Raw genomic sequence first — 21438 nt, 5'->3', positions numbered from 1 at the left:
AATAATATAGCTCAAAGTCAGGAATTCCTAGCCCACCCTCAATGGTTGGCCTGCATAACGTTGACAGTGCCGCACAACACCGGCCTCCATCCCAAACTAGCTCTCTGAGTAGTGAATTTAATTCGCTAAACCATGATGCTGGGATCAGTATCGGTAGGTTAGTGAAATAGTAAAGGAGGCGAGGTAACATGACCATTTTGGTTAGTGCTATTCTGGCCATTATAGAGAGTTTCAGAGTTCTCCAGAAACCCACGGATGCTCTTAGGGAGCCGAGCGCCCTGCCAAGGTTACCTTCCCGCAGGTCCCCCGGGTCGTGATACACCTGAATTCCTAAGTACCTGAATGTGTCAGGAGCCCATACCACTGTCTCCGGGAATGCTGATGGCTGGGCGCAACCCCTTGTCATCGGAAAAACATATGTTTTGACTCTATTAAGTTTTAGTCCTGATAGTTCAGTGAACTGATCCAAAGCCTGTAAGGCCCATTGAAGTCCAGTGTCTCCGTCATTAAGGTAAATTAGGATATCGTCGGCATATAGTGAGATGTTGTGTTCATTCCCTTCCCATCTCAGCCCCCTGCCCTTGCCTTCCATTCGAAAATAGGCGGCTAGAGGTTCAATGGCTAGGGCAAACAGTAGCGGCGACAATGGGCACCCTTGCCTGGTGCCCCTGTAAATGGTGTAGGGGATTGAGATAACTTTCCCTGTCCTAACTCTCGCTTGTGGGGCTGTGTAGAGCAGGTCCACCCACTTTACCCATTTGTTTCCCATGCCCATCTGTGGCATTACTACTCTCAGGTAATCCCAACTAATCGAATCAAAGGCTTTCTCGAAGTCTATGGCCAGTAACATCCCTTTAGGTGGTTTCACTGTTACTGGCATCTGTAAAATGGCAAAGAGTCGTCCTAGGTTGAGTGATGTATTGCGGTTCGGTACAAACCCATTTTGATCCACATGTACCAGGGCTGGTATATGTTGCAGCAACCAATTAGCTAGAATTTTGCTGAGGATTTTAAAATCATTGTTTAGCATTGAGAGTGGTCTGAAGTTGGTGACTGAGGCCTCGCTTGTCTTCATTTTGGGCAGAGGGATCACTACTGCTTCCCTGAGTGTGTCTGGTAGAAGGCCTCTTTGTAGTGCCTCTGCATAAAGGTCCACCAGCTGTGGAGCCAATAGTTTGGAGTATTTATTGTAAAAGTCCATTGGCAGCCCATCGGTGCCTGGTGTTTTCCCTGGGGCCAACTGTGTGATAGCCTCAAGTACCTATTCCTTCGTCACTGGGCCCCCTAGTGCTTCACCTTCTCCACTGTCTAAGGTCGGGAGCGGGAGTGATTGTAAGAATTCCATTAGTCTGCCTTTCTCTAACTTGTCCGGTTCCCTATATAGGTGGGTGTAGTACTCTCTAAAGGCCTCGTTAATGGGTCCGGGTTTGAATCTGTGGTTCCCTCTCATGTCACGTACACTCACTATAGGTGTTCACTCTCCTCCTTGTTTCACCAGCCATGCCAACATCTTCCCCGATCTACCCTCTTCTGCTTGTACTGTGGCTAAGTGTTTCTGGAAGCAGTGGCAGCGGAGCTGTTCTTCCGCACGCGAGTGGGATTTCATCACCTGTTCGTACTCCTCCTTTTCTTGCGCATTCTTGTGCCCTTTCTTTTCCCATCTATGTATTGCCTCCTCGAGTTTAATTACTTCTCGTTCTAGTGTTCGCTTAATCCCGACTGTCTGTCCTATGCTATAACCCCTCATCTCCACTTTTAGTGCTTCCCATTCCAGGTACCTGGAGGATGTTGACCCCTTGGTTATGTTAATTTGGTCTGCTAGGTGAGATCTAAGAGTCTCTCTGAATGTCTGATCTTCCAGTGCTGTTGGTGAGAGTCTCCATAGCGGTATGGGGGGCCTATCCCCATCCACTCTCCACCTCACCAGTAACAGGTTATGGTCTGATATGGTTCGTCCCAGGTATTCAGTATAAAACATACCTCTCGCTATCCCGGGAGTACATACTACCCTGTCGATTCTAGTGTGTAACTGGTGTAGTACAGAATAAAAGGAATAGTCCTTCTCGTTTGGGTGTTGTTCTCGCCAGATGTCCACCATTCCCCATGCTTCCACCCACTCTCTTACTTTCTTTGCTGTTTTGTGTGTCGCTGCTCCCTGTAGGGGGGGTGAAGAGCGGTCCAAGTCTACGTCCATGACACTATTAAAGTCTCCCCCTATTAGTAATTCCCCATGTTGTTGATGGGTGATGCGACTCGAGAGATGCTGCAAAAAAGGCGCTTGATCTTGGTTGGGGGCATAAACACTTCCCAACACTATTGGGGTCCCATGTAGCCTTCCCTCTACTACTACAAATCTGCCCTCCTGGTCTACTTCTATGGATCTCGCCTCAAATGGCATGCCGGCACGGATCCAAATTAGCGCACCCCTGGAGTCATCTGCGTTTCAACTTTTCTACCTCGTTCGTTGTCAGGTGGGTTTCTTGGAGCATTGCTACATGTATGCCTCTTCATTTCAAGTGGGCCAATACTTTGTGCCTTTTTACAGGTGACCCCATTCCCCGTACGTTCCATGTCAAAAGGCTGCCATCTGGGTATGTCTTGTGAGGGATGCTGGTCCCACCCCCTCCTAGTGATCTCTCTTCCCCATTGTATATTCCGACGACCCACATGTATATGACCTTTTCCATTTATGCACCTACTAGTTCCAAACTTACGTAACCCCAACTCCACCACCCCAGGGCCCCTCCCTAACTGTAGGGTGCCCAGAAAAACGTGCAAACGAGCAACGTGATACAACAAATACGTCTAGTTCTCGCCGTTCTGCTGAATAGGCGAGAAGCCTGTTGGGGGTTGGTATAGAGTCCATTGGGACCTTACTTCTGGTCGGCGTGCCCCACCTTGGTGTTCAACAGTGCCATGATCACCCCAATTCGTCCGCCGTCTGCGGCGTCACTTTCGATTGGTTCTCCGAGCCACAGGTGCTCTCTGCTGATGATGCCGCTGTGCCGTCCGAGTCGTTGTCAACGTTTCTCTTCGGTGAGGTTTCTTTGCTCATTGAGGCTGCTGCCCTTAGGGCCTCTTTTTTACTCAGGTCTTTCTGAGTCTGTGATGGCCCAGCTCGTGTGCGGGAACTGCGTCCCATCCTCCTCCTCCCCCCTCCGGCGGGGTAGGGGGGATCATGGCCTGGGCCCTCGGTCTGCTTTCCGCCACCTCCTCGAGCCTCCAGCCATTCCCAAGCTTCCTCTGGGTTAGGAAAAAACATGGCGCTACCATCGATCAACACCTTCAGTTTGGCCGGGAAGAGGAGTGAGTACAGGATTCCCTCTTCTCTCAATGCCCTCTTTACTGCCATAAAGGAGGCACTCCTGGTTTGAACCTCAAAGGTAAAGTCTGGGAAGAGGGTCACTTCTCCGTTGCCTACTCTGTGAGGACCCATTTCCCTAGCCCTCTGGAGCAGTATGTCCCTGTCTCTGTAATGCAGCAGGCGTGCTATCACCACCCTTGGCGGTCTACCGGGTACCGGCGGTCTTGCGGGGACTCGGTGTGCTCTCTCCAGCGCAAAGAACGGCATCAGGTGTTCTGGAGCCACTGTCTCCCTCATCCACTTCTCCAGGTATGCCACCATATTTGTGCCCTCTGTTCCCTCTGGCAGCCCCACCACTCGCACATTGTTCCTTCAGCTTTGCCCCTCTGCATCTTTTGCTCTCTGCTCCAATCTTGTTATTCTCTCTGTTAAGTGCAGTACAGTGGATTCCAAATCCTTTTGTCTCGGGGTTATATCTATCAGGGTCGCCTCTGTGTCTTTGACCCTGTCTGCTAGCTTTTGGTGGTCTGCTCGGAGGAGACCCACTTCTACTGCGACCTGATTGATGTTGCGTTGCAGTGTGGTTTTTGTGTCTTCTATCGCTCCTAGGATTTTGTCAAATTTTTCCTGCATCGTAAATTGTGCTGGCTCATGCTTATCTCCACCTTTATTGCCATCAAGTGCTTGGCGCTCCATTTTTTTCCCTCCGCGGCGGCTTTTTGATGTCATCAGCCCTGCAAGATCATGTTCCAGCTCACTGCCTCAGCCAGCTGTTAATGATTGGGTATCACTTGTTCCTCGGTCTTCCGTATGCTTCCACTGCTATCTACACCCACCTCACCGGGATTGTTTGTGTGTATGTGGTGCCACTCCTCAATGCACGGAATGCTTCCCAGGGCCGTCCGCCCTCTGTCGGGCTCTCACCGGCTCCTGCTCCCCCGGCTCTTTTGCTTGTGGGGTAGGAGCCGACTGGCCTTTCCCACCGTGGGTGGAGCCGTGTTCTCCACCCCGATCTCGGGGGTGTTCGTGGGTTGCCTACCAGTATACAGGGGTCCAGTACTGTCTCTCTTTTGCTCTCTCAACGCCGCCGCGTCCCTCCTGCGCGTGACCGCTGCTTCTCTGGGCGCGGGGCTTCGAGGAGTCCTCCTAGTTCCCTATCTTTCCTGCCCTCTGCTGCTGCCTTTTTCCTCAGTTGTGGCCCTAGGCGCTCCACCCTTCCAGGGCTCTGGCTGGGGCTTCGCTCACCTTGGTTCTTCCTGCTCCATGCGGATTAAGTTCCTCACCATCGGCTTCCACTGGCTCCTTCCCTGCCCAGGTTTCTCTGTGTTGGGCCCCCTCTCTCAACTTCAGGGGGCCCCCAGCCGGTGGGTGGCTCCCACCTCTGTAGCACTGTTTTGTCCACCGGGCCCCAGGCCCATCACATGCAGAGGCGCAGGGACGTCAGGGTCGAGCGGTTGCTCCACGCTGGACCACGTGCTGGCAGCCCCGGCGATCGGCCGCGCCCCAAGGGGGAGAGCCGTCAGCGCTCCACACGCTCGGAGCGGGCTCTTTCCTCCCGCTCTGCTTGTTATGTCCGCAGCAGGCGGGCGTCACCTCCTCCGCTCAGTCAAGCGAGGACAGCCGTCCCGCGTCCCAGCCTATTTGAGCCCCCGGGGGGAGAGCCGTCAGCGCTCCACACGCTCGGAGGGGGCTCACTCCTCCCGCTCTGCTTGTTACGCCCGCGGCAGGCGGGCGTCACCTCCTCCTCTCGGTCAAGCGAGTACAGCCGTCCTGCGTCCCAGCTTATGGCTCGTTCGGGAGGCCCCGGGTGAGGCGGGGCTTCTGGCTCCCGATCGCCTTGAGTCAGGCAGATCCTCCCTATGCGGCACCGCTATCTCTAGCGGTGTTGCGTCACTTCTCAGGCGCCGGCTTCGCTCTGGCGGGGCTCCGTTATTGCGGATAATTGTAAGGCCCGGTCGGAGCACTCGGAATTCGCGTCCGACATCTTGGCTTTCGTAGCCATGCCCCCCTCTTCTTGAGCATATTAACGTAATTCTCTTCAGCTTGGATAAAAGCAAGCAGAGCTACTGAGAAACCAGAACAAAGGGCTGACATATTATACCACACGTGGTACATTAACAACATTAAGTTATTGAGAAACATAGGGGTATATTTGCATGTCCCTTGCGCTGCCTCGGCACCGCATTAGGGTCATTTTTTAATGCGAAGGAGGTGCTAAAGTGTCCTTCCCCCGCACCAGATTTACAAAGTGGTGCAATGCATACATTGTGCCACTTTGCAACCCTGTGTGTCACATTATGCCTGCCACAGGAATGATGTCTTCAAGGGGGCGTTCCGAAGCACGGAGGCCCAAAAAAATGGTGCAGTGAAATTTACTAGATTTTTCACCCTTTGACGCTAGTGCAGCAAAGCGCCACAACAGCGTAAAAAATTCTGATGTTGCTGTGGTAACGACCACCATGGTGCGCCATATTGTAAATACAGCGCAACCATGGTGTCGTTAGGTGGGGCAAGGGCGACGCAACATAAGTGGCGCACCCGGACCAATGCGGCACTTTCTCATAAATATGCCCGTAGTGTATAGGAAAGAATGGAGGGTTAAAAGTCTCCAGAGAGTGCAGAGAACTGGTAGTCTCTGGCCCAAAGGATAAGTGCGCATAGACCACAGTGTTAATTTGATTATAATTAATTATGGTGCAAGCATTATATGAGAGTTTGGGGTCATATATCAACTTGAAAAGGCTCTGGGGAGTTCTGTTTTTTTTGCGTTCTACTTCTTTTTTAGCACTGCGCACTTCCTATTTGTGAAGACACCTTATTTTCTGAGTAGAGCCCAGCCTAGAATGTATTTTTATAGAGGGTGAAAATTTTGTTAAACTGTACCAGAGTCCAAAACATACTGCCACCTACCTGGATGTACAACTGCTCAAGCTAGCTAGTGATTGAACGCAGTAACTCAGTTATTCCATTTGACAACAATAGTACCGGCGGACGTGGAACACCATATTGCGGTGTAATTACTCACTGCACCAGGGTCAGAGAAGTGCTCACAGGTAGTTCTTCTTTAATGCAACAATATCAGTCCTACAATTTGCAGCATATACATTAATAATTGTGCATTTGTGGCACAAGAAAAAAAATTGTATTAACAGAAAACAGTACTCTACCTTTTCGTAACCAAAACCCCAAAATAAGATAACAGTCACATTTGAGAACCAAATCTTCTTGACATTATATTACAACCAAGCAACCCAACATAACAGCTTAGGGAGGACATATGTTGGTCTGCTTCACAGAGTTTCTAAAGATGAGCAATGTCATATGTCAAGGGAATTAAAAAGGATTCTTGAATATGGTGCCTCTTCAAGTCTTCTCTTTGCCTGAATAAACCAAAGAGGATAGGTCTAAGTGGCACTTCAGTGCTGTAGATAGTTCTTTAGCCAACAGGTCATGGAGGGGAACCCCATCGTGTGCATACACCCAGTTCTTTCCAGTCCAGTCATAGCGCTTGGGTCCGCTAGAAAGAGAACATGTAGAGCATGAGCAACAAAGCATGTCTACTTATCAGAATCATATAATTCAGAGAACTTCAAGTTCTGCAGTATGAAAACATTTGATAAAGCTCCAAAAGTTGTAAAATAAAGACATCCGGCCTTAGCAGTTAAAATTTAACTACAGGTAGCAGACAACTGAAAGGCACGACTATGCTATATGTGAGTTATCAAGCGTATTATAATCATTAACACTGACATACAAGCTGGATTAGGACCAGAGGCAAAGCTGCTCAGCCAACCAGGGGGCATAGAAGGCAATCATTATTTGAGTCAAGAAAGTAGGAGTGGCTGAGGTGACACAAAGGAAGCAGGATGGTGGGAGACAGCAGCCTGGGTGGGATGGGTGGAGAAGCGAGGAAGTGCAAGATTCAGGAAGAAGGATGGAAGCAGAAGAGAAGGAGCATATCCAAGAGCAAAACTGGAGAGGGGCATGAAGCAGTGTTCTAGAGCAGGACATGAATGAACTGCTGGATGTGGAGGGTCAAGAAAGGGGATAGGGTCAAGGAAAACAGTGGTGAAGGCGACTAGTGAAGCAGGGAGGGATTGCAGTGCAGGGATGAAGAGACGTACAATAAGAAAGCGTGGGGGCGTTTAGGAAAAGTGGTCCACAAACAGCACTATTTCCGTTCTGCTGCAGGGCATCATTGGCTGCTGAGTGCCACTGACTTCAGCATTTGCCCTTGCTTTCAGATGGCATCTGTAACTCGGGGAAGAAACTAATATCCTTCAGCAGAGGGCGCAACCAATGGACAAATCATTTAACTTTAGTTTTCAGAATGAGGTAGTCTAAAGCTTGGAGATGAATTGCATCAACACCAATGGTATGCGATAAGCACTGCGAAGAGCAGTGTGATGATAAACAGTATCATTTAACCACTTGTTGATAAACTAGGGGAGGGAAGATAAAAGATATGCAAGCTCAGGTGGTATTGACAAACCAAATATTGGCAAAACCAACTGGGTGTTGGATCTATTGGCTATGCCAATGTTGTTTAGCCATGCTGTGCAGCATCATAGATAGCGAATGGGAGTGACAATAAACCCAACCAATCATAAGCTATGGGTGGGGTATGAGCCCACCATAAGGTAGCAGTATGTCTCAGACAGCGTATGCGATGCTAGTATGCTTTGACCTACAAAGGAGGGAGAAAGACCACTTTAAATTACTTGACTTTGATTTACAACAGCTTTTCCATAGGCATGCTGCCCCTCATTCTGAGTGTGTTGGCAGTGGCATAACGAAACTTGAGGGGGGGGGGGGGCACCTGCAAAGAACATAGATGCCCCCTGCTTTGGACTCACTCAGGAGCCGTCAGGCCAGGGTGCTGTGCTGAGGTGGCCCCCTTGAGCTTGGGCCCTCCCTGCACTGAGGGGCTTGCGGGAGCCTTTTTTACGCCACTGTGTGTTAGAAAAAGGCAAACTGCGCAAAGGGTGTAAGTCCTCAATTCCACATTCCAAGTTATGCAATAATTTTGCACTGACCTGCAATTTACACCCATGCAAATTTCAACACGTATTTGCAGGTGAAAGCTGCACGGAGAAAACGGTCTGGATAAAAGAAAAACATTTTCTTTCTGTGTTAAAAACAAAAATGCAAATTATTCCTCATTATCATCTGACGAACTAAGAATTTGGAGGTAAAATCCAAAGTCTGGTAAGAAAATTTACCAGGGCAGTTTTACCTCCAGGTTTTACCAGACTGAGCCCACTTGGAATGAGGGACCAAGTAAGGCTTTTGGTTTAGCTCCGCTTTCACCCACAATTAGGTCAAAGGCAACTTATGTTGGTTCCTGAGTTTAAATATCAGAAATATATGAAAATCAATTCACAGAATCGGTGCCCATTTTCGCCATAAACCTCCTCTTCACGCCACTTGTGCATACAGGCAGATTTCCCTCAAGCTACTCTCACAGGTTCTTGTGGTGGGATTTCGCCATTTCAGACCCAGAGTTCGGGCTTAAGGGGCCGTGCTTCGCACTCAGCCTAGCCTTTGGTTCTCATTACGCACATTTAGTCTGTCACTACACAACTTCAGAATTATTGTACATTTAGCTATAAAATATATTTGTGTAAAACAAATGGTAGAGCTGGTAATTTCTTGCAATTTGCATGGCGTATTCTCCAGAGACATCATCTATCCAATTTTATTTTATGCCATTTCTTTGGGTTTCCAGTCAAAGAGATTAATAATCTGTAGTCTGCCACACACACAGCCCAGAGCATCAACTAACACTGCCAATTCAGCTCAATAGATTGTTCAATATATTAAGGGCCAGATTTATACTTTTTCACGCAAAACTGCGTTATCGCAGTTTTGCATGAAAAAGTATAGTGCTGGCTTTCGCCATTCCAAGACGCCGGCCGGGTGCCATATTTATGGAATGGCGCTAGCTGGCGCTAATGCCCTGTTAGCGTCCTTGGAAAGAACGCTAACAGGCGGGGGAGGCGTAGGGGAAACCGGAGCTTGTGCGCAGAAATATGGCGCTACACTGTTTAGAGGCAGAAAAATGCCTCTAAGCAGTGTACCCCATTTTCTGGCGCACAACACCCATGGACATGGCTCCTGTCTTAGTAAAGACAGGAGCCATGCTCACAAGCCCAATGGCCATGCCCAGGGGACAAATGTGCCATAGGCATGGCCATTGGGGCCAGCACCGTGCAGGGGGTCCCAAGTCAGGGCCCCCGAGCGGGAAAAAATAAAGAAAATAAAAATACTTACTGGGACTTACCTGGGATGGGTCCCCCATCCTGTGATGTTCTTCTGGTGTGGATGGGGGTGTCCCTGGGGCCAGAGAAGGGCACCTGTGGGCACTTTCCATGGTCTCTGACCATGGAAATATGCCTACAGGTCCCCTTATGCCTGCCCATACCCAGGCGTTAAATAATAGCTCTAAGCAAGCTCAGTGCCATTATTTAAGGGCCCCATCCCCCGTGCTGGATTTTAGCACGGGGGATAAGTATGGCGCAAAGGCCATATCATCCTCTTCTGGATGGGAACGCCTACCTTGCATCTCATTGACGCAAGGTAGGTTTTCACGTCCAGAAAACAACGTTAACTCCATAACTTTGGCGCTAGACGTGTCTAGCGCCAAAGTATAAATATGGAGATAGGTTTGCGCTGAATTAGTGTAAAAAAAATAACGCTAATTCAGAGCTAAGTGTCCAGAATCTAAACTGTTATCAACTTACTGATGCTGTGAAATGCAGTTTGACAAAGCCTAACGAAGAAGCACTGCTGGCACCACACACTGGCAATGCACTCTCTTCACATTTGCCAGAGCACAACACAGCTCTGCGGACTTTAACCGTGCATCGCGAATGTGACATAATATGTAATTAGCAGGAGACATTAACTCAGTGTTTTAATGCATGCGTAGGTCAGCAAACACGAGTTATTGCCACAGTTCAATGTATAAATATGTTTCAGACGAGGGGCCAATGAGAGTAGCGAATGTGAAAACAGCAGAACTAGCTTCAGGGGTTCTCACTGTGCTGTCAGCCCCACTGAACATTATGAATATAAACTGAACCCTCACACTGTTCCCCCCACAACCCTTACCTTATCCTAAACTGAAACTCCAAGAAGTCACATGTGAAGATTCAGAGTCAGCAGGTACATGTAAAATGGGAAATTATATATGTTGATAACAAAATGCTATTTTTTTCATGTGGACGGCGTTCACAAGACACTTTACAAAACATTCACCAACAAATGTTATTGCTTTACATGAAACTCTTTTAGCGGCTTTTTTACTTTATAATATAGCCAGGTATTTTATATTATAGGATGGAGGTGCAATATTTGAATAACTAATCTTTTATACAACATTAGTTCATGTATATAAATGCATTAAACATCGTGCTAAAGGGATCTTATGGTTTGGTAATAAAACCACATACCAACCTTTGTTACAAAAACAAAACAAAACAAAACAAAAACCCTTTATATTTTCTACGAGAAAAACTTCAGTTGAATAAATATTTTGGTTGCAGTCCGAAACCCAAGAAACAATGGAACTAGCCACATGACACATTATTATAATTAGGCGGTGTTTACGAGCTGCTCATGTTGTGCATCAGGGCCAAGGGAAAAAGGACTGGCTAAAACAACAAACCGACTGCAGCATCTCCCTCCCAAATCCAACATACTCCCTCCACTTCATCCCCAGAAGCGAGTTTCGCCCCAAACATCCCTTTCAACAGAACTCTTAAAAATCAGATAAAAGGCTTTGGCGTTACCGTCCCTCCAACCAAGGATCACACAATCATTCTTCTAGTCACACCATATAGTTCCAGGATAAACCATAGTAGTCAGAACTATCAGCCTAAGATGTCGGCATCTGGGTTCTCTTCTTGATTTTGGGCTCTTAGGGAGAGCTGTTGCGGAAGGTTATCTGTGTCAGTTGTCTCTCGGTTTCTGGTATCTTGGGGCGCTAGGGACCACAAGAGGGTGTATGTTGTCTCCCACTCCTATAAGTCCCGGCCCTGTGCCTGCAGGAACACTGCGGGGCAGCCGCTGCTGCCCAGGATGGAGGCTTGGGGAACAATCCTGACGTGTCCCAGAATTGCACAAGTCAGGCTTCTCCGTCACTCACTTTCACTCTGCCTCAGGGAAATCAAAGAAATAGGTCCGCTTTTGAAAAAGAAGACTAGGAGACATGCCAGGAATATCACCATATAGCAGAGGTTCAGGGCACAGGTTTCTGCTTGACTTTCTCACAGGAATTGCGCTGCCGCTGGACTGCCCGGGTATAGTCCCTAGAAGTTCATAATTCGGGATGATCCATAGTGGAGGTCTCCTTTCTCTCTCGCTTGGAGGATCTTGTCTCTGTAATTCAATATTCGGGTGATCAGGTGTCTCATGGGGCCCTGGTAGAGGACGCTGGCTCAGGGAACGGTGCACCATTTTGCTTGTGAACCACTTGGATATGCTATCTTGGGACATCCAGGACGCGTGACAAGATTCCAGGAAGGAATCCAGGGTTCTTAATCTCTGTCTCTTCTGGGAAAACCCACAAAGGGTAAGTTATTCAAGTGCAACCTGTTTTTGTATCTTCTGCTTCAGACTCAAAGGCACTGGCAGATGGTATCAGTGTGGAGACCTTTGTTTTAAGGGTCGACATTGGTCACCCTGGATGCCACATTTTTGAGATCCTGGAGCAGGACAGAGATGTCTACTCCTACCTTCCCTGTCCTATTTTAGATTCCACTTCTTTCTGTGAGGACAAGATGACCTGGAGGATGGTTGCCAGATCTCCAGGTTCCATGGGGAGCTGCAGAAGTGAGGCATCACTGGGGGGTTCAGTTGCACCAGAGAAGGGAAACGTGTATCTGTCCATTCTAGACTAGGCGCCCAGTCCCTTGTCTTTCCCCATAATGAACGGTCCACCTGACGCTGTCCCTAGTGGTAAGAGTGGGGCACCTGGTAGTGTGATGGGTCTCCGGGTCTGGTTAATAGTAGCCTCTGGTATGCGGTATGTCCAGGACCATCCCGGTATTCCCTGAGGCTCAGGCAAGGGTGACTAGCTTATGGGTTGTCTTGTGAGTCTCTCTACAGAGATCTGTGGAGTCCTCAGTATCGCATGAGTTCTCCTTTGGTGGGTCTGATGTACTTGTGCCCTGCCTCCAGCCCGCTTACTTCCCCAGGAAGTCGTTGAGGAGGAGAGGGGCAGCATGAGCAGTCCGCAGCCCACCATTGCGAGCTCTCTGTATGTGTAAGGGACGTGAGTGCCGTTGGAGAATGCATCTGGGGGCTCTGACCGTGCAGCCAATGCGGGTGTGGTGCAGGCAGGCTCAGGTACAGCAGGTGTGGCCGGAATCAATGATAGATCTGGTGTGTTGGTGCCCGCCGCCAGCTGCTTGCCCCCAGGAGATCTTTGAGAAGGAGGGTAGCCTGAGCAGCCAGCGGCCTACCACCATGTATCTCCTGCTGGGGGAGGGGAAGGGCCTATTCTGTTGGGGGCCATAGCCTCCGTGGCTAATTGTTTTCTGGGCTGGAGTAGGCCTTGTTTAATTGGATGTCTCTCACTGGGTCCCTGGCCTGCTATATATATGGGCAAATGATGGAGTGTGATAATGCTGCCAAGGCCCGACCAATCTCTCACTTCATGGCCGTGGCTAGTGTGGCTTTGGTGTGAGCAGATTCCACTGGGTCTGCAGTCCCTCTGTGGTCCAGTTGGGTTATCTCTGTACTGCAATCCTGTCTATCCTAGGTGCCGCTGCTGTCAGACGCTGGTTGAGCCTCATGGGACGTGGAGGATCATGACCCCAGCCTGATCGTGAGATGGTTTCTCAGGTCCCCCTTTGGGTTGCTGGTGCTGTTGAGCCCTCCCCAGAGACTCTCGTGGGTCCCCTGGCTCCCCGAGGTGACTCTTGTGGCAGGGAATGGAGGAGGATGGCAGATTTTGGGAGGAAGTCGTGGATCACTCTTAAAACGCGGCCAACACCTTGTCTAACTCGGACACACCCTCCAATATAGTCCTTTTTTTAAACACGGGATTGCCATAACCTTTTCAGGATAATTCGAAGAGCATTCATGCAGTACTATTTTGGATTTTATGATTATTTTTGTTGGCCTCTGTAAAAAAGGTTCATGATGTTACAAAAGAGCTTCTGAGGGTAGACATAAGCACTATACAAGTATATTTTGAAGATTATGGCTGGTGTAATATATAAGGTAGCACTTTGGTTTAAAATAGCGTGGCATCGAAAATAGTGTACAGCAGAAAGAATGAAAGTGAATTTTCAAAACCGTGAATAGGAGCAATATTCTATATTATATGTGAAGCAGAATCGCATATCACATGAATTAGTTTGAATAGACAAAAAGTTATGCTAAATGTAACACAATAGATGTTCAAATTCCAAAGAAGGTACAATATATATGATCATCATACTTAGATTCTCCTCAAACAGAAAGAAGGGTGTGCTAAATTAAACAATATGGTGAAGTCCCTGAAACTGGTCTAGCGCTGGTTGCATCTAAAAAGCTTTGCCTAAATAGAACAGCAATATTTATAAATCAGCCATGACCTATACACCTAATGAATGTTGTAGACTGTTAAAAGATTAAGCAATAAATTGCCTTGCATCTTTAAAGACCGTTGATCGTCCTTTCAGGCAGGTTTATTAACGTGAAAATTGCTTTGTTGCCCAAAGCTACACTTATTTCAAAAAGAGGGCAAAATAAACGAATTGCAGTGCATATCACAGTAAAATAACAGTGCATGTGACAGTAAAATAACAGAGCATTGGCTAAGGTTGCAGTATATGCATTTTAAGGGGCATAATTTACTACCAGTTTTAAAACTTTGATACATTCCGTTACTTTAGTGCGAACTGCGAAGACTTCGTTCAATTACAAAACACACAAAAGGAGGATAATATGGCAGGAAACATGCTTTAAGAGCACCAGCAAATTAAATTCATGAATTTACACGTTATTCTTAAATTGGTTTAATATAATGTAAAATGTTGTAGTTGTTACTCAAGACACTAGACTAAGAAAATAGTTTAGTGTGACAGACTGTGAATAAATTGCAATTCTAAAGTTGCGTAGAACTAAATATTTTAGTGTTGGTGAGATCATGGGTGTCTGCAGAAATTTTTTCAAAACGGGGGGTGTCCCTGACTGTTTTTGGCAGGGGGCGCTGCCGTACAACTGCAAGCGTCATAACACTATGGCCGCCCTAGTGTTATGCTGCACTGTGAGCCTGCACAGCAGGCTGTACCCAAAACCGGCAGGGGGGGAAGTGCTCCCCCGTGGTCCCCCCTGCGGATGCCCATGGGTGAGAGGATCCTTAGTTCCTGTTCCCTCTATAGATAAGGAAGGGTGGTTGATTTCTGGTCTGTGCCAACTGTTTATATTGTGTACATTATCTCAATCTAAACTCCTGTTTCAGCCTTTATTATTTAACATTTGTAGGTATCTGGTTAACCAGTCAGTCTGCACCAGATACAAGCCAAACTACAGAGAAAAGTCTCTTTTCTTGTAAGTCTCCAGTGATTGTTTTATTATACAGAAAGCAAAGCCGTGACCCAACAGGTAAAGGTTATGGAAACGAGTCTATGAGAGCAGCGCACAGAAGAATTGTTGTAAGGGCGCATCCTTACGTGAAATGGAGCAGTACGTACATTTTTCCATATATTTTACAAAAATTACAAAAAAACTACATGGAGCATTTACATTGGATGACAGAACTATACAGGGAACAATATCCCTAATAAGCATGATGTGAAATTTAATGCAAGAAAAGACTACGGCAGGGGGACCCTAAAGTTGATTGAAAGCAAGTATGAGGGAGACGATCAGGAAGAGTGAGGTGAATGGATAAGTGTAGAGAGTCTTCAGCTCTTTCTTGAACTCAAGGAGAGGGGGCGAGCGGGAGCTAAGGGAGAACTTCATTCCACAAAGACAGTGTCAAGAATGAGAAATCTTGCCTTTGTTTCACCCACTTTGTGGGGATTTAATGGACTAGTTGGTTTGTGACGGGATTAGCGCCAGAGTCAGCTGTTGGTGGCTCGTCGTGTTTTTAGCCATGTAGTGCTGTGCAGGTGATGCTAAAGTATCTGAATGTGATTCCAGTTCAATAGGTAGTCAGAGGATGTCTCTGAGGTTTGGGGTAATGTGATTTTATTTGCATTGCCCTGTAAATGAAGATGCAACACTGTGGAAAGTGAGTTTGAGGATGTCAATGCGAGGGCCAGGGTTTACACAGTGGAGCAGGATTATTAGGGTAGGAAGAGCTCAATCTTATGCAATAAGTTGATCTCACACCACATCATTTGGATGTTATTAGCAAGAGTTTCCTGAAGATGAGGCTGAAGACAATTTGAAATTCTATAAATTTGACACTTTTGGCAAGAAGGGGTTAAAATAAATTGGATTGCATGGCATGGGGGTACGTTCTCAAACTGGGGCTGATGAGGAAGCATTAATGAGGACTAACTCGGTTTTAGTGGGAATTGGTTTTAGGTACAGCGCTCCATAGGGTAGTGAAATGGTTATGAGTCAGTATGTAAAGTGTATATGATGTTAGATGTATAGGAAACCCTAAGATACAACTGAGTAGGGCCAGCCAACGAACTGCATATACCGACTGACTAGCGTAGCTATGATCGTGGAAGCGATGTTTTACAGGGGGTGGAAGAGATTTTGAGCAATCAGTTTATTGTATTGCAATGTATGTGCTAAGATAGAGGAAAAACAGTTAGGGAAAGTGTTATATTGCAAGTGCAATGGTGACTGATAGTGTCAAAGGCCGTGGATCGATTGGGGTATAGATATATTGCGGAGAGCTCCTTTAATTGCACACTTAAGAGCATTGTCTGCCGCCTGTAGGATAGCTGTTTTGGTGCAGTACTATGAGAGGAAACTGGAAACAGTTAGGCTAAAACTATTAGAAACACTTTTAATTACTGCAATAAGTAACAGCACAGAACAGATTTATTTTACCTGGTTGGAGATGACAGCCAAATTTGTTTGTTAGGTGTCTGTTTGTTGATGACGTAGGTTCCCATATCTCTGCCTAGTTTTATGGTCAAAACACCACTCTGTTGGGGGCAAGTATCAAAGAATCATTTCCTCAGGAAAAATATAATATAATTTTAATTATAGAGACATTTTGCCTACCCTCTTCACAAGAAAAAATAACCAACGATTCCACTAATTTTTACATGACTCGATATCAAATGTTTTAGCAATGGATAGACTGAGCTTTGTGGACAGACTTAAAACAAAATATAGTTACAAAGCCAATCAATTAATTCTATTTTGTAGGAAAACATCACTATAACTGCAGCATTACCACGATTCTTGTAAAATGATGCCATTCATTACGCCTCAGCTTACAGTAATAAGGTGCCTGTTTTTCGGCAACATTTCTTACCCTGGGTCACTCACCTTCACACACAATTCTACAATACTTGAATAAAAAGTGTTCATATTTCAGTCAGACTGTGTACTGTTACAATGCAAAGATATATGGATATTTGAGGTTTATTCTCCTTTCTGATGCAGCAGCCAACTGTAGAAACTGAGGGAGATTATTACTGACTGTATGAATTGTGAAAAGGGTAACATTGCCCCTTGGCTGTGTCCAATCTACCGCCAAAGTGAGAGGATGGTTTGAAATGTTCAAATCTCCCCACTTGTTAACAAAAGTGGATATCTCCCGAGCTACAAAGCTTTTCATGAGTTACTGTAAGAGATCCAGGGTGCAGGAGATGAGGCTGCCCCTACAGTGGCACCATGTCATCGTCCATATGTCATTAAACCTTGAACCATATTTGACTTTGGTAAAGAGCTCTTGGGAAAGATCAGTCTTTTCTAAATTTCGGCTGGGAATAATAAGATCCCGGCTTTGCTGTCTCCTGGGCCAATCTGATTAAGCAACTGCCTTTAAATGCCCTGCAATGAGCCCTCCATGCAAACCTTAGAACATTTTGCTTTCTTTTGCAAATATTATGAATTTCTAGCCAATACGTTTTTAAAACCAGTTCTTAAATGTTATGGTTTCTGCTTCGTATTTCCTACACAAGCTTCAGAATAATGTGGTTTGTTTTCATGTGGGACATTTTCTGAAGTCCGTTTTACGTAAATGAAATTCATTGAATGTCTGACATTCGGTTTCCTTTTTAACATAGTAAGTGTATCCATGTTTATTTTTGAGTTCATATTTTTGTATGCAACGCTTTTATGATTGTTTTTAAAAAATGTAATGAAGCTTATGATAGTGATATGTGAATTCTAATATTTTCATCTTAACTCTGCTTCTTTACCTACCCCCATACTATATTGATCACAGCAGATTTTAATTTCTTGAGATGGTCACTTGGGATAGGGTGCATGCAATACTGAAACAAACAGAGTAATTTGGGCAACACTAGCGCTTTAACATTGGCTTTCCCGCCCGTCATTGACAGACGCAAAGAAATCCAGTAATAATTTTTCCCTTGCACACCTGCTAACAATCTGCTGAGGTATCATTCAATCCATCTACCTCTAACATTTACGCCTGGATCCCTAGATATCGGAAGGAGCTCATCTTCGCTGTCGCTGGGAGCTGTTCCATTGGCATTCAATTTAAAGCTCACACTAGGAGTACTACTGATTTCTGCTTATTGACCCACAGATCTTATTACTTTCAAAATCTATTTAATTCATATGGCAGTATCTTATCTTCAAGGATTCAGCAAGGTCAGTCAGATATTCCAGTAGGTCATCTGCGTACAGCAACACTAGGTGCCTTCACACGCAGGTCTGAAATTCTCAGTTATTTAATGATTTACCCAGTCAGTACACCAGGTATTCTATTGCTAGTGCAAAGATCAGGGACGCCAAAGGACACCCCTGCAGCGTGCCTCTTCCTAATTCCCACTCATACAATTTCATGTCGTTCACTCGGACTCTCATGCTCACTTTGCTTCGTCTCTCCATTGTGCTGGCCAGTCATCTGATATTTAGTGTTGTTCTTCTGACCAGTATAAAACCGTTCTGATACACTTGGACTAAATTTTTCTGTTCAGTCTCAATGCAAGGTTCTTGCCCAGAATCTTGTAGTCCATGCAGAGTATGGACAGTGGTCTATAGGATCTGCAATTGTGTTGGTCTTTCCCCAGCTTTAATAGCATTATTATAGCTGCCTCCTTCATGATCTCGGGTAATTTCCCCCTATCTACTGGTTCTTGATACACCAACAATAGATCTGCATATGCCTGGTACCACCCTGCTGGTAAACCATCCACTCCCGGTGTCTTGGCAATATTTAGCTATTTATAGCTACTTTTATCTCATGTAATGTTATTGGTTCATCTAGTTAACTTTTTCAGTTCTTACACTGCCTTTTGTGCTTCTTCGTCTCTACACTGTTGTCTCTTCCCTTTATCCATTTCTTTTTCTTTGCTGGGAATTTATTTTTTCTAGTGTTGGTGTTCGCCATTGTCAACTCTGATATTACAACTTTCATCAGATTCCATTCCACTTCCCTTGTGTCATGCTGTTTGCATTTTGTTTGCAATAAGACACTATTCTCTCTCTTTTCCTGCCTGAACACTACATCCTGCATGGCTGATAGCAGTAATTTCTAAAGAGTTATCACTACCCTATGCTTCTGAGAGCAGTATTTAAACTTTACTAATGAATGATCAGACTATACTGTGTAGGCCATATCCAATACCTGCTGTGCATTTGAATGATCAATCAGCACATAGTGTATTCTAGTATATGTGCCAGTGCCAACATGTCTTGTTGCAAATATCTCCTTATTCCCTGTTTATATGCAGATTTTGCCAGCAACCATTCCAAATTACAATTTAAAATGGAGTTAAAGTCTCCCAAAGATCTCATATAGGAAGCAACAAGTCTGCCCAATTCAAGATAAGAGGATTGATTGTCCATATAAGGGGTGTATATCATTGTCAAATCTCTTCCATTCAAATGTCCACTTAACTGCACACATTGCCCTTCTGTGTGAGTTAATATTCTGTAGGCTTCATATGGTACATGTGGAGGGAGCCAGATTAGCAACCCCACCTCCTGTCACGTGTACTTTATCCCGTATGATATAGCCAACCTCTCCACTGCATTCGTAGTGCAGGCAAGCGATCTGCACTCCCCATTTGCATAAATATTTTGCTACCCTTGCTCTTTTAGTATAGTTGTTTAAACTTTAAACTGGGGATAATCAATGTATTTTGAAGCACTGTAACTTGGGCAGTTGAAATATCAATCGTATTGTTTTCCCTATGGCATAAGCTATATAATCTTGCCAGATCTGTTTATGTAAAAGTTTAGGGAGAGGCACATATGTGTTGCTGAGGCCACACGAGTGTGGGTGTGAGCTTAGGGGTCCACCATCAAACCATGTGTTTTCGAGGTTAAGCTGTTTAGGGCCATGAATAGTCTTAATTGGCTTCAAAGGTCTAATTTTTTTTAGCAATATACAGCTTTGACCAAATGACTGGGTGAACAGAAACAACAAAGAATCATATGAAATATTTCCTTTAAAGGTAGAGACTGAGGGCCTGATTCTAACTTTGGAGGACGGTATTAAACCGTCCCAAAAGTGGCGGATATACCACCTACCGTATTACGAGTCCATTATATCCTATGGAACTCGTAATACGGTAGGTGGTATATCCGCCACTTTTGGGACGGTTTAACACCGTCCTCCAAAGTTAGAATCAGGCCCTTAATGTCTTGCTCTGGCCATTCGTGTTTCAAACCTCGAGCCTCTGTGTTAGAATACAACAGAGCCCGGCAAATTAAAGAAGCATAGTCTGAAGCTGCAAAACTGCTTCAGCCGCTACCACTTCCTTCTGAAAGGCACCCCCCTCTTGACGGGGACCACACCAATCTCAGTCTTAGCTTCCAAAGAAGTACAGGGTTGACGAAAGATGGGTGCCCGCAGGATCCAGAACACATCACAAATGTGGCAGAGAAGGAGAGTGGCAGCACAACTCACTTAATGATTCATGAGCACAGCATAGCACTGTGGAGATGATCCTAGGTCTGTCAAGCTGCGGAGGTGGTAGGCAGATCAGGGCAGGCAGATCAGCTGCACTATGCACTGGGGAAGAACTGCCGTGCTAGCCATCTCTGCCCACCTGTGGGTCTGGGCGACACTGGACTTCAGCAACGAGCTATAGCGCCGAAACCTCCAACTGCCTTGCGTTTGCAGATTTTATGGGTCGCATTTTGGTCAAAATCCCAGGCTGACCCCCACGATGCTGCTCTGCTCAGGTGCAATGGCTATTGGGAATTCCCACCATTCTCCTTTTGGAATCCCCAGAGTAAACAATATTGTTTTTTTTGTACTGAATATTCCTAAATAGGTCATAAATTGAAAGCAAGTTCCTAGTGATTTTATGTTGGCGGTTAGATTTGGGATAGCTATGGCAAAACATCAACGTAGGTAATGAAATAGCTATATGCTGTATGGGCCCAACTTAAAGACAGGGCTTGATAACTTGCACAAGGGAGAACCACAATATTTTTTTTATTTCCAATAAAACGCACACATTAACAAAAAATACTTGTCTCCAGTGGATGCCTAATAAATTATGTCACCTGAATATATATGTAAAGTTTTAAGGAAGCACACAATATATAGTGCCACACAGCAGTATCGGTAGACATGGTGGCTTGTCTTATAACGAAGACATGTAAGGAAACTGTTGGCAGTGCTTTGTAAAAACATACCCCAAATGCTACATCATAATCATCTGGTGTAAATGGCTGATCAGCAAGGTCATCAAAGAACTCGGCCAAGGAATCCAGTGTTTCTTCTGCCAACCTTTCATAAGCACTTTCGTCAAGAGCGCTGCAATACAAAGTCAAAGATAAACACACAACTAATTCACATGCAATATGAAAAGCTATATTTGTCAGTGTCCATTTGGCACACCAGCCACGCAACATTTCAGGTAGAAGTGTTTTGTATCAATCAATGAAGTATATAAGATAAGTACATACCAACAGTTGTGTCCGAGGTGGGTGTAGTACAAGTAACTTCCCCCTTCTGCCACCAGAGTGAACAATGTATAAGTATGTAGCCATCACAGTGACAACTGCTGTTATTA

General features: G+C 45.7%; 1 protein-coding gene across 1 annotated transcript in view; it reads right to left on the bottom strand.

The window, feature by feature from the left end:
- Positions 1–6351: 6351 nt before the first annotated feature.
- FXN (frataxin) overlaps positions 6352–21438 on the bottom strand; it is a 61687-nt gene continuing 46600 nt past the window's right edge. Inside the window, exons 3-5 of the mRNA XM_069228693.1 lie at positions 21059–21179; positions 16313–16410; positions 6352–6821 (exon numbers count right to left, since the gene is read on the bottom strand). Of these exons, the coding sequence (XP_069084794.1) occupies positions 6668–6821; positions 16313–16410; positions 21059–21179 (373 nt within the window). The 3' untranslated portion in view covers positions 6352–6667. The remainder of the gene's footprint in view (positions 6822–16312; positions 16411–21058; positions 21180–21438) is intronic.

The sequence above is a fragment of the Pleurodeles waltl genome, chromosome 1_1 (genome assembly GCF_031143425.1).
Source record: "Pleurodeles waltl isolate 20211129_DDA chromosome 1_1, aPleWal1.hap1.20221129, whole genome shotgun sequence".
Classification (NCBI taxonomy): Eukaryota; Metazoa; Chordata; class Amphibia; order Caudata; family Salamandridae; genus Pleurodeles; species Pleurodeles waltl.
This window is presented reverse-complemented; position numbering and strand designations above follow the sequence as displayed.